The sequence below is a fragment of the Gekko japonicus genome, unplaced genomic scaffold (genome assembly GCF_001447785.1).
Source record: "Gekko japonicus isolate JY-2015 unplaced genomic scaffold, Gekko_japonicus_V1.1 scaffold1478, whole genome shotgun sequence".
In the NCBI taxonomy this organism is placed as follows: domain Eukaryota; kingdom Metazoa; phylum Chordata; class Lepidosauria; order Squamata; family Gekkonidae; genus Gekko; species Gekko japonicus.
In genome coordinates this window covers 432,230-444,345 of record NW_015174885.1, presented here as the reverse complement: position 1 = coordinate 444,345, position 12,116 = coordinate 432,230, and the positions used below count along the sequence as shown (strand labels likewise).

At 42.0% G+C, this 12,116-nt stretch overlaps 1 protein-coding gene across 2 annotated transcripts in view; it reads right to left on the bottom strand.

Moving 5' to 3' along the window:
• Nucleotides 1-12,116, bottom strand: part of LETM1 (leucine zipper-EF-hand containing transmembrane protein 1) — a 50,691-nt gene that overhangs the window by 8,534 nt on the left and 30,041 nt on the right. For both annotated transcript variants that reach the window (XM_015424917.1, XM_015424918.1), the window contains exon 11: nt 5,929-6,063. In XM_015424917.1, coding sequence (XP_015280403.1) covers nt 5,929-6,063 — 135 coding nt within the window. The remainder of the gene's footprint in view (nt 1-5,928; nt 6,064-12,116) is intronic.

The following is a 12,116-nucleotide window of genomic DNA, read 5'->3' as shown; positions in this document are numbered from 1 at the left end:
TGTAATTACCCCAAAAAACGGTGGAGAGAGCGGCTATGGAAGGACTGGGGGGAGAAATAAAATGTTCTGAAGAAGAGGGGGTAAGAACTGAAAAATTAAGCTGTTTCATTGGATTATTGGTAACTGGATAACTTGAATGGTATAGGTATTATTGTATCAATATTTAACAAACAATATGTAAAAGAAATAAAATAAAATTACAAGCTAAAAACAGTGCCTATCGTGAAGGGGGGGGGGAATGGCAACCTCTGAGGAAGAGCAAGACTGGGACTTAAATATGCTAGTGGAAGAACTCACATACGGACAACTCAAAAGATTTCTGTCACAAACAGTTAAGCAAGCAGTTGAAAAAGCGTGTAAGAATTTACTGGAAGAGCCTAGAGAATTAGTAGGTATAGAAAATATTAGAGAACCTAGTATATGTATGCAAGTTTCACTTGAACTGCAAGAACATGGCCAGGAGAGGGAGCCAGTGAATAAGAAATTAGTGACTTTGCAAAAGACGGCTCATGATTCAGATGTTTACAGAAAATACTTGAAGAATGATCAAATAAAACAGAAATTTTAAAAAAAGAGCAAAGAAAGGACATTCTTTAAGCATCTTTGTACAAAAGAGAAAGAAAGTAATCAAAAAGAGGAAATTAAGAGATGATGGGGAAAAATTTGAATGCCCCAAAAGACTGACAAATGCTATATGGAAGAAGAGAAGGCTAAGACTGAAACCAAGATTCCAGGAATACAAAAATTATAGACACCGTGAAGAGATTGGAAAGAAGGAAGAGATAATGGAAAGATGGGGGGGGGGGGGTTGGAGAGCAATATATAAGTGTAATATAAAATTTTTCCAAGCTGATAAATGATGGTTTCTTGAGATAAGAATGGGTAATGATGAGAAATCATGCATAGACTTAGTTTGTGGTGGAAGGCTGAAAGATGAGGTTGAAGATTTGTAATTTGTTTATATTTAATAGGTGGATTGGTATTATTGTATCACTATTATATGGTGTTAGAGAGTTTGATAATTATGAAGACAAAGGGCATGTTGGAATGAAATATTGGGTTTTGTGTTGGGTAATAAATTGGATAAAAATAGGGTATTTCCCTCCCCCTTAAATTGGTCTTAGAAAAAGAAAGTGTAAAGATATTGGCTCTTAAAAGCATTCTAAAAACATCTTTAAAAACAAGATAACGAGTATCAATATGGGACAAATATAATCAAATACTTGAAGAGATTTTTCATGATATAAATTTTTAATGTTAGATATGAATTTATTTGTGTGTCTTGTCTGCTCTATTTTTTTCTGTTAAGAGGGAGGTGGAAACAATCAAAAATGACTAAAACTGGAAAGTTTATAAGAGGGAGTAAATGAGGGTTTTCTTTGTCTCTTGGAGGGACTGCTGAATATGAATAGATTTGATAACAAATGAGATTGTGTTAATAATGATATAAGAGATATAGACCAGGTGAAAATAGTTAGATCTAGACTGGTTTTAATTTATCAATATATCTTCAATGAAATGGCTTATAAATGTCTAGGTACCTTGTATTTTAAATATAGCTCCGTAGGAAGACTTTTGATAACTTAATAAAGTTAATAGAATAATTTCTTTTGTAGGAGCTATGTGGAAATATAGGAAATACGTGATGTTAAATTAATAGAGGGATAAAACGAATAATATAATATTGACTGTTTGCTAATTATTATGGATGTGTTAAAATATGTGATTATTTTGTTATGTCTACTTTGAAAATTAATAAAAAGATTATGCAAAAAAAAAACAGACCTATGATGATGCAGCAGCAGCAGAACTGGATGAAGCAGCAGAAGATGGCCAGTTCCACTGTGGGCCTGAGAGAAGCCCTCCGGGGGCCTGATCCGGCCTCCTGGGCCACATGTTTGATACCCCTGCTTTAAATGAACGATTGGCAGTGTGTAAGCTATGCAATCCCTAAAGGCCTCTTATTTGGAAAACTCCTAGAACAAGGCGGAGACCACTTTTTCTTAAGTATTTGAGTCGACAGAAAAAACCCAGATGGGGATGAACAACAAGTTTATTTTACAGAAATAAAGTATTCAGTAGGGTGTATGTTTTGTGTGAGTGGCTTCAATACATAAGGTAAAACAGGTTCACAATTTCAACCCCCACCCAAGTTTACAGACTTCCCCCCCAAAGAGAGTAACTACTTCGTAGCTAAGCCTCAAATAAAGAAAATAAACCCTGAAGGAAGATTCAATTCCCCTTTCCCCACACAGGTTGCCTTGGCAGGTTCAAGGCGGCTCTTTTACCACACAGAGATCCTTTACACTTAGCTTGGGAACAATGCTCCCCCTAAGCTGCGGAGTCAAATAAACCCTGAAGGAAGATTCAATTCCCCTTTCCCCACACAGGTTGCCTTGGCAGGTTCAAGGCGGCTCTTTTACCACACAGAGATCCTTTACACTTAGCTTCGGAACAATGCTCCCCCTAAGCTGCGGAGTCTTGTGAGCCAAAATTCCGCTTTGTGAGCCACTGGCATTAAAGTTGTGAGCGATTTGGCTACTGCATAAATTAGTTTGCCTCTGGAGCCACATCCTTCCTGAGCTGAGACAAAAATCTGTGAGCTGGAGGCTAAAAAACTGTGAACTAGCTCACACTGACTCAGCTTAGAGGGAACACTGTTTGGGAATAACAGGCCCTTAATAGGATGCTCGTCACACTAAAACAGGCCTCCTTTCTTTAGCTGACCTCCAAACTCTAACTATAAGCCAAATACAAGTCTGGTTAAACTGGTGCTCCTTTCCAGAGCCATGAAATCTCTGTGGGGGGGGGGTCTTTCTTCACCCTTCTTAAGTGGAGGCTGGCTTAGCCCCTCCCCGTCAGTGGAGTTCTGCGGTTTCTGACAATCACTGGGATTTGCGTGAGACCTGAATCACGAGGACTGGTTCAGAGCCCCGGAGGAGAGGCAGGACATTTGAGGGTGGCTGCCCCCGTGCCGCTCCCTTCCGAAGAAACTGGATCACTGGAGGTCCCTGGGGTAGGGGGACCAATCTTAGAAAGGTCATCAGGGAACATCTCCAAGCACCTGTCCAACTATTATTTTTTTAACGGATGCCCAACTGAGCAGTCATGACAACCCTTTGCGTGCTTCCGGTTATCATATTAGTCAACACTGTTCTACCTCACTGCATTTGGCATATGGGGATAAGGGGCAAGTTACATCACAGTGTAAGTAGGGTATCATAAGTACCCAGAGCTTTATGGATAACTGAAGCAGAAGGGGAAGAGGAAAGGGAACAGGCCAGCATTTCAAAACAAGAAATACAGGCAAGTTGCCCTGACCTGGATAGCCCAGGCAAGTGAGATCTCGTCAGATTGCGGAAGCTAAGCAGGGCCGACTCTGGCAAGTACTTGGATGGGAGACTTCCTTGGAATACCAGTGTGGGGGGGGGGCAGGCTTTCTTCAGCCACCTCCCTGAATATCCTCCAGGCCTCCAGTAGGGGTCAGTCACCAGAGGTCGCCGTGACTTCCAGGTGCACGCACACACATACATGCACGTATAAAAAATACCCCAAAAATACAAAAAAGAGAAAAACAAGAAATACAGGCAAGTTAACAAATCTACAGGCAATCAGAGGGTTGGAATGAAGTGGTGGTGGGGATTGCAAGCAGAGTTGCACTGTTATAAGTGCACTGACTTCAATGGACTTAGAAGTTTATAACTGTCCTTAGGACAGGTGGGTGACCGTGTTGGTCTGAAGCAATGGAAAGCCTTTACCCAGAATTAAACTTTGTTCGTCTTAAAGGTGCCACCGGACTCAAACTTTGTTCTGTCCTTAGGACAGCGCTGGAAGACACGGCATGGCAAACAGTAGGTGGTAATAGGGGGGGGAAGCAAAAGGGAGGTACCTGCCCGACAGAAAACACCGTTAAGTGCAGTAAACAGAAACGAGTTCCTGGAAGAGCAGGAACAGGAAATTATGGAGGTGGATGAGGGCATAAGGGGAAAACAAGACAGAATGATATCAGTACAGAATATAAAACATGCAAATATGAAAAGCGTCACAGTACAAAATATTTGTTCAGGATTACATTTTGATAATGGAACAGGGTTGCAGTTAATGTTTGTGGAGTTTTGGGCAGTTCAATTGGATTTCTCATGGTTTCTATAGCACTGCTTTCTATTGTGTGACCCTTCTTGTTCTATTGCTTTAGCTGCGTAATATGCCTTGAGAGTCAGTGTTTTTAAAAACACTGCTTTGGAGGCAGCTGCCACCAGAGCACAAGAATCTTCACGGACTGACAAGACAAGCCTGGGCAGCCATTTTGTGTCTGGCTCTGACTCCCGCAGCAGCCATTTTATTTCAACTGTTTTGTGGCTGTACCCACCACGTTCTGCCTGAATCCCAAAGGTGCCCGCGGGGACCGCTGGTATAAAACAAATTAAGATCTAGTGAGCCATTCCATAGGACTAAGATTACAAAAAAAAATGAAGAATGCAAAGCGTATCAGACATGGTAAGTTAAGCAACGCAGAAAACTGAACTACAAGCTACAACAAGGGTGTCAAACATGCGGCCCAGGGGCCGCATCAGGCCCACGGGGGGCTTCTATTAGGCCCGCAGTGGAACTGTCTGTCTTCTGCTTCTTCTTCCAGTTCTGCTGCTGCTGCTGTGTCATCGTAGGTTTGCAGCTTACAGATACACACCTGAACAGCATACTCAAGATTGCAACAGCACAGACATTTTGATGCAATAATCCAGAGCAAGAGGTGTCAGTTATCAGACACTATTAAATAAACAAAATATTGCAAGAATGCTAATGTTTTTAAGCATGTTTTTATTTTAAGTTAAAAAAACCACCTTTATGTTTGTGTCCTTTATAAAGTTTATATCTCCGCTACCTGGCGTTACATTTTATGACACACATGGCCCGGCCCAACAAAGTCTCATTTATATCAGATCCAGCCCTCATAACAAATGAGTTCGACACCCCTGAACTAGAAAGTAATGCAGTAAGAGCAGGATAACAGAAGCAATAAACAGGCAATACGTACTATAGGCAGGAGGTATAGATTAGAGTCCTGGTCCTTCCTGAATCATTGCCAGATTACCTTTATAAAAATGCTCATCCAAGCAATACAGGTTTTTTTATTTTTTGTGGCATGACAGAAGAACGGGAGCCTTCTTCTAGGAGGCCGTTCGACAAGGTGGGAGCCACACCAGGGAATGCAGATGTAGTATGCTGATATCACCTTTTTTTTCCCCCAGGGGGGCACCTTAAAGAAGGCTTTGCTTGGATGAGTGACATCACCCCGGAGCCTAGTGGAAGTGGGGATCCTGCCGGTATGTGGGACTACAGCCACTGTGGGCTTTGCAGGTGATAATCAGTACACTGACTTGAACCAAGTAACTGATAGGCAATCCATGAACTGACTGCAGAACGGGCGGGGATGTGTGCGCTCCGCCGAGCTCCAGATAGCTGCCGAGCTGCAGTATTCTGTACCAACTTGAGTGTCTGAGCAGACTTCAAGGAAAGACCCACGTCGCGTTCATTACAGTAGTCTGTCTAGCCTTGTGGTATGGATCCAGGTACCCGGATTGGCCAAGTCAAGGCAGGGGGGGCCAAGTGCCAGGCTAGGTGAAGCTAATAAAATGGAAACATCTTTCTCTTTGGGATGGGGGTGAACAACAACGGTATCTACTATCTGAATCTGGGATAATCCCCAGCTGTTTTCCGATGTGAAAGTACACTGGCCACTTTACTCTAGGGACTAAACCAGCTATTTATGTGCAAAAGGGAAAGATTTACGTCCAAGGTGAAAATCATCCCTCACCCTTGGCAGCTATCTGGGCACAGGTAGTTTTATTCCCTGTAGCAGCTTCCCCCTCCAAATAAGTCCCAGATGTTAACCCCACAAGCCCAAGGCCGCTGCTCTCCTCTTCTTACCTCGTTATATTCCTGCACATCGTCCTTCAACTCCTCAAGCTCCTCCTTTTCTTTGGTCAGCATTTTCTTCTGCTCTTTCAGTTTCGTGCAAGCGTCGCTCAGCAAGTCAATCTCTTCTTTGGTTATTTCTTCGCCCTGCATGAGAGAAAGCCAATTTTAACATCTGTTCCAGAGTATGAAGTTGGGAGTCCAGCGGCCCCTTTTAAGACTCTGTTGGTCTTCGAGGTGCCACTGGACTTGAACTCTGTTCTGCCACTTCAGACCAACATGGCTACCCTACCTGAATCCATGATCCAGAGTATGAAAGCCTTCTTTCAAAAATAAAGGTTTTAAGCAGGTATGGCAGGTTTTTGGCTTCTTACATGCATAATGTCATTTATTTTATGAATGCAGTTCTGAAGGAAATGCAGAATTTATCACCGGTGAATATTTCACTGTTGGAAATGTGGTGGTCCTATTTGCATTAGGGTAAGAACAACCCTTTCAATAAAGGAATCATTCAATTAAAAAACAACAACAACCAGACTACTGGATGCCAGGAATCTATTTATTTATTTCAAACATTTCTTAGCTGCCTTTCTTCCTTATGGAGCTCAAGGCAGCTTACAACAGAGATAAAATACATAAAATAAAAATTAAGATGCTGAACTGCAGATCGGAAAGTCGGTAGTTCAGGTCCTTCCGGTATGGCGCGACGATGGGCAGGCAGGCGTTTGATGCGCTCTGTGCTGCCCGACCCTCTATTGTTTCTTTTGAGCCTCCCAGGAGCTGGGAGAGCTTGACCAACACTCTTTGATAGAGTGTAGGAGCAGGGGGCTTTTTTCTGGCCCCTCCCGTGACCCGGCAGTTGCTTTGCCCCGAAGCAGGAGCGATAGCAGGGAAGAACATGGCCGCCATGTTCGAGCTAGTCGCAGCCTCCGGTTTTTAAACCTTCTTTTTTTATTGTTGTTATTTGGTGGATTCGATGCTTCACATTGGAAGACTGGCTTTGTGCATATTTTGGTCGAGTAGAATGGATTATATACCCTTTGTAGACTTCTCTTTTTCGGTGTATGAAGAAAGTGGCCGTGGACGATGTTTGGGAAACAAATGCTATGAGACTTGTAAAGGGTGAGACGAACTGCGTAAAGTACCATTACCCGTTAAAAACTATTGTTGAAATATACCTGAATTTGATTAAACTGGAAAGATATGTGTGGAATGAAGTGAAGACATGGAGGTGCTAGACGTGAAAGAAGAGATAAATGGAGATACAAAACTTTGTGACCTTACAAGGGAACAATGGGAACAGTTTCAAAAGCATTTAGTAGAAGAAATGATACAGACATTTAAAGTAACATGTGAAAACCTGCTGAGAAAATCCCACAATGAACTGTTGGAGCATAAGGAAGATAAGGAAAAAATACAGGGAAACCAAAGGAAAGATGAGGAGCAGGAAACTGAGCAGGAGAAAGAACGATATGTTGTACAGACTGTATTTACAGAAGAAATGTTACAGGAGGCAGATATTGCTAAAGGATTTGTGGAGGGACAAGGAAAACCAAAAATAGCAGTAAGGAAAACATTAAGAGAAAAGGGAAGAGACAAACAAGAGGGGAAAAAGTAAAGAAAGGAGTAAAGAAATATAAAGTGTTCAATCAACCAAATACTAGGATTTATGGAAAGGACAACATGGAAATAAAGATGCTGGAGTTTAAAGATCGACGACATGTAGAAGAGAACGGGGAAAATCAAGAAAAGAAAGAACTGAAATATAGTGGTGTGGCAAGAACTGTGGCTTTAAAAAAGCTTTATTTTCTTACCCTCTCTTCTTTGTTTCGTGTGGATTTTGGGAACTCTATAGGATGGCTGAATAAATTGGTGGGGGATGATAGGAAATCTGTTTTATGTGGGCCTTGGTCAGATTAAAAATTGGTACTTGTAATTTCCTGTGGATAAATTTACTATAAATTAACTGGAAATAAGATTTAATAAGGGCAATGGTAGTGGTTACTTGTCATACTGTGAGTAAATTACACGACAGAGGGTGGTACCGCAACAAAGAGTGGGTGTGTTAGATGATAGCAATAATTCCTAGGCTTATGATTAAATATTTTGAGAGTAATATGTTTGTTTTACTGTTAGATAATGTATTTTTCTGATCGTATCTTACGTTATTGTAAATTTAAGCCAGAACGAAACTTATTGTAGGTAAGAGTGGTATTACTAACAATAGAATGACTAAAATGTTTATTATTTATTAGTTTACTATATAAACTATTTTTGGGAAGAGTAGCTGCCCTAGGAAATTAAAAATTGAGCCCCGTGATTAGAGAAAATATGAGGTTGAAAAAAGAGGTGAACAGCTTAATTGAGGGTGTGTTTCAATAAGTAAAATGAATTTATTACAAGTTATTGACTTTGGTAAGAATAATATCTGGCTCTGAGTAAATTTGGTTTTGATAATTTTACTATTAAATAACAGGAAGATAAGGGTAGTAATACCACCAGGACTATGATTAAATATTTCGAGATTAACATGTTTATTTTATAATTATATAATTTATTTTTGTTATTATGGACCACATGATTGTAAATTTAAGCTAGAATGAAATTTATTGTGGGTAAGAATGGTATAACTATCAACAGAATGATTAAATTCTACAATATTTATAAGTTTATTGTAAAAAATATTTTCCCCATGATTAGAGTAAATATGATGTTGAAAATAAGAGGTGAACAGTCCAACTGAGGGTGTATTCCAATAATTAAAATGAATTTATAAAAAGCCATTTTGATATATAGAAGAGAATAGTCTAGCTGACTGGATCTTTCAAAAAGTAGAATGAATATAATAAAAGGTAACTTGATATATAGACATATAGATAAGAAAAATGAGTAAAGATAGGAAAGCAATTAGGGTACTAGAGAATTATTAAGACCAGAAAAAATTTGAAAAGGAGTATGAGAAACATAAGGTGGAATCATAGTTGGTTAGTATAAGAATAGAGAGAAGCTAAATATTGACAGTGTATAACCAAAATGTTAGCAATGTGAGGCATTGAACTGGAAGATTATGGTGATTTATGTTTGTATGTCCATTAAGTGTGAAAATTCAATAAAGAGAAATTTTTTTAAAAAAGGAAGGTCGGTAGTTCAGCAGTTTGAGACCCGAGCGCTGCGTGATGGAGTGAGCTCCCGTCTCCAGCCCCAGCTCCTGCCAACCTAGCAGTTCGAAAGCAAGAAACTGCAAGTAGATAAATAGGTACCACTTTGGTGGGAAGGTAACAGCATTCCATGTGCTTTGGCATTTAGTCATGCCGGCCACATGACCACAGAAACGTCTTTGGACAGTGCTGGCTCTTCGGCTTGGAAACGGAGATGAGCACCGCATCCCTAGTGTCGGATTAGACTGGCTTTCGAGCAAGGGAAACCTTTACCTTTACCTAATAAATTTAACCAAATTCAGTTTTAAACAAAACTGCCTTCAGCTGCCTCCTAGAGAATAAAAGTGAGGGGGGCCCAGGGACACCTCCCAGGAGAGGTCGTTCCCTAAGTGTGGGGCTGCCACTGAAAAGGCCCTCTCTCACGTACCCACGAAGCCAGCTTCTCTGATTGGTGGGACGGTCAGGAGACCCTCTACCTGTGATCTTAATTCCTGGGCGGGAACATATGGGAGAAGGTGTTCTTTCAGGGACCCTGGGGCCTAAACCGTGTAAGGCAGATTCTCATATAGGAAAAGCTGAAGATGATGCGATTACAGGACCTTTTATATAGGAAGTATGGTATTCTGGTATCCAGAGTTTTTAAGAATAATGTGCGAACTCCCTTATGCACCAGTGCACCAAAAGAAAATACCAGGCCTGGTTCAAATATAGCTGTACCTCCTAAATATTCAAAGCTGCAGTGGGAAAAAGGCACAGGAAGTCATCCGAAGATCCATGAACACTTCAATTGTAAAGCAAGCAGGAGTAAGTCTCTTGCTTTAGCTCAGGAGGAGAAGAGAGAAAGGTGCGGTTTCGGAAAAAAGAACAGCCACCCTGTAAACGAGGTCTCTCCACAATCCGCTCACTATAAAGGAGTTCTTTACCCACACTCTTCAGCTTACAACGAATCATCCAAGGGAATAAAATCTCCTGGAACACAAACCTAGGCACAAGATGTACACACTTCTTTCCCAGTCAAAGAAAGAGACCTGCATGCTCAAATCAGGAAGGCTGTCTTTGTTAGAGAAGCACCACTACCGCGTACAGCTCTCCATGTTTATTACAGAGCAAGCACATCACAGCTTGGACCCAGGGTGGTAGGATTCAGAAAGTTCAGGAGAGGAAGGCTACAGAAGTGGCTAAAGGCTGCTCTATACGCACTACAGCTCGATGAGACTACGAGCTTTGCTCTTCCCCAATGCCATACCTTTCTTGAGCAAGGGAGTTTTCTGGTGTCAAGGCTGCTTCTCAGAAGGCAGTGTGTAAGCTGCTGATTCCCCGAGGAATGTTTTGTATGGACCAAACTATTCCCACAATTCCCAGAAGGGGGAGAGGCCACTATGAGCAGTGCTTGGCAAATGTGGCGAAGGAAGCTCTTGCTAGTTGGCTACCACATCTGCTTTGTGGAAAAGCAGCAGCGCGGGTGTTTTGCAAGAGAGTTTCCATGAAGCTACAATGCAGGGACACGGCCTTGAAGAACAAGGATCAATAACGATAATGTTTATGGACAGGGGGATACCTAAAATATATTTAAAGGGGGGAAAAACCCCTAAAGCAGGGGTGTCAAACATTAGGCCCCCGGAGGGCTTCTATCAGGCCCAAAGTGGAACTGGCTGTCTTCTGCAGAAAACTGAACTACAAACTACAACAAGGGTGTCAAACATGCGGCCCAGGGGCCGCATCAGGCCCCCGGGGGGCTTCTATTAGGCCCACAGTGGAACTGTCTGTCTTCTGCTTCTTCTTCCAGTTCTGCTGCTGCTGCATCATCGTAGGGTTGCAGCTTACAGATACATGCCTGAACAGCATACTCAAGATTGCAGCAGCACTGACATTTTGATGCAATAATTCAGAGCAAGAGGTGTCAGTTATCAGATGCTGTTAAATAAAAAAAATATTGCAAGAGTGCTAATGCCTTAAGCATGTTTTTATTTTAAGTAAAAAAAACCCTTTGTGTTTGTGTCCTTTATAAAGTTTATATCTCTGCTACCTGGCATTACATTTTATGACACACATGGCCCGGCCCAACAAGGTCTCATTTATGTCAGATCCGGCCCTCATTAACAAATGAGTTCGACACCCCTGCCCTAAAGGTCTTATTCTTTCATCACAATGTTTGAAGCCGAGGAAAAGTGGTATCGATGCACTACATGCTAAGCCAAGAATAAGCAATGGGTCTACCAGGCATATCAGTACACTAACGGCAAGAAAGGAGGATCTCTTATTATGCACGTAATCTATTTTCTCACTTCTGATATAAGCTTAAAAGGTACACTTTACAGCATTCACATACACAGAACTGGGTTCCTAACAGACACAGAACTGGGTTCCTAACAGACACAGAACTGGGTTCCTAACAGACACAGAACTGGGTTCCTAACAGACACAGAACTGGGTTCCTAACAGACACAGAACTGGGTTCCTAACAGACACAGAACTTGGTTTCTAACCTTAACACGTAGACACCACTGCCACGTTTTAAACTTTGCAGCATGAAAAGAATGAAAACCATTAGTAATTGCATCATCAACAGAACGACTTCTACCGAAAATGTGTATTACTAAAATCTAAGACACAAAGCACACCTGCGATGGCCAACTTTTTGGAACAAGCCAGGTGCAAAGTCATGCAACAGGCTGCCTGTGGCTTAGTAACTTCCAGTTTGGTGTTGTGGTTGGAGCAGTGGCCTAGGATCCAGGGGGGGACCCAGGCTGAAATCCCCACGCTGGTGGCAGCTACAAGCATGGACGGCTTCAAGAGGGAATTAGATAAACAGACGGAGCAGAGGTCCACCAGTGGCTATTAGCCACAAGGTATAGATAGGGACTCTCAGTCTGGGGCCAGTGATGCTCTGTCTTCTTGGTGCTTGGGGGGGGGGCAACAGCGGGAGGGCTTCTAGTGTCTTCTTGGCCCCACTGGTGGACCTCCAGATGGCCCCTGGTATTTTTGGCCACTGTGTGACAGAGTGGTGGACTGGATGGGCCATTGGCCTGATCCAACATTGGC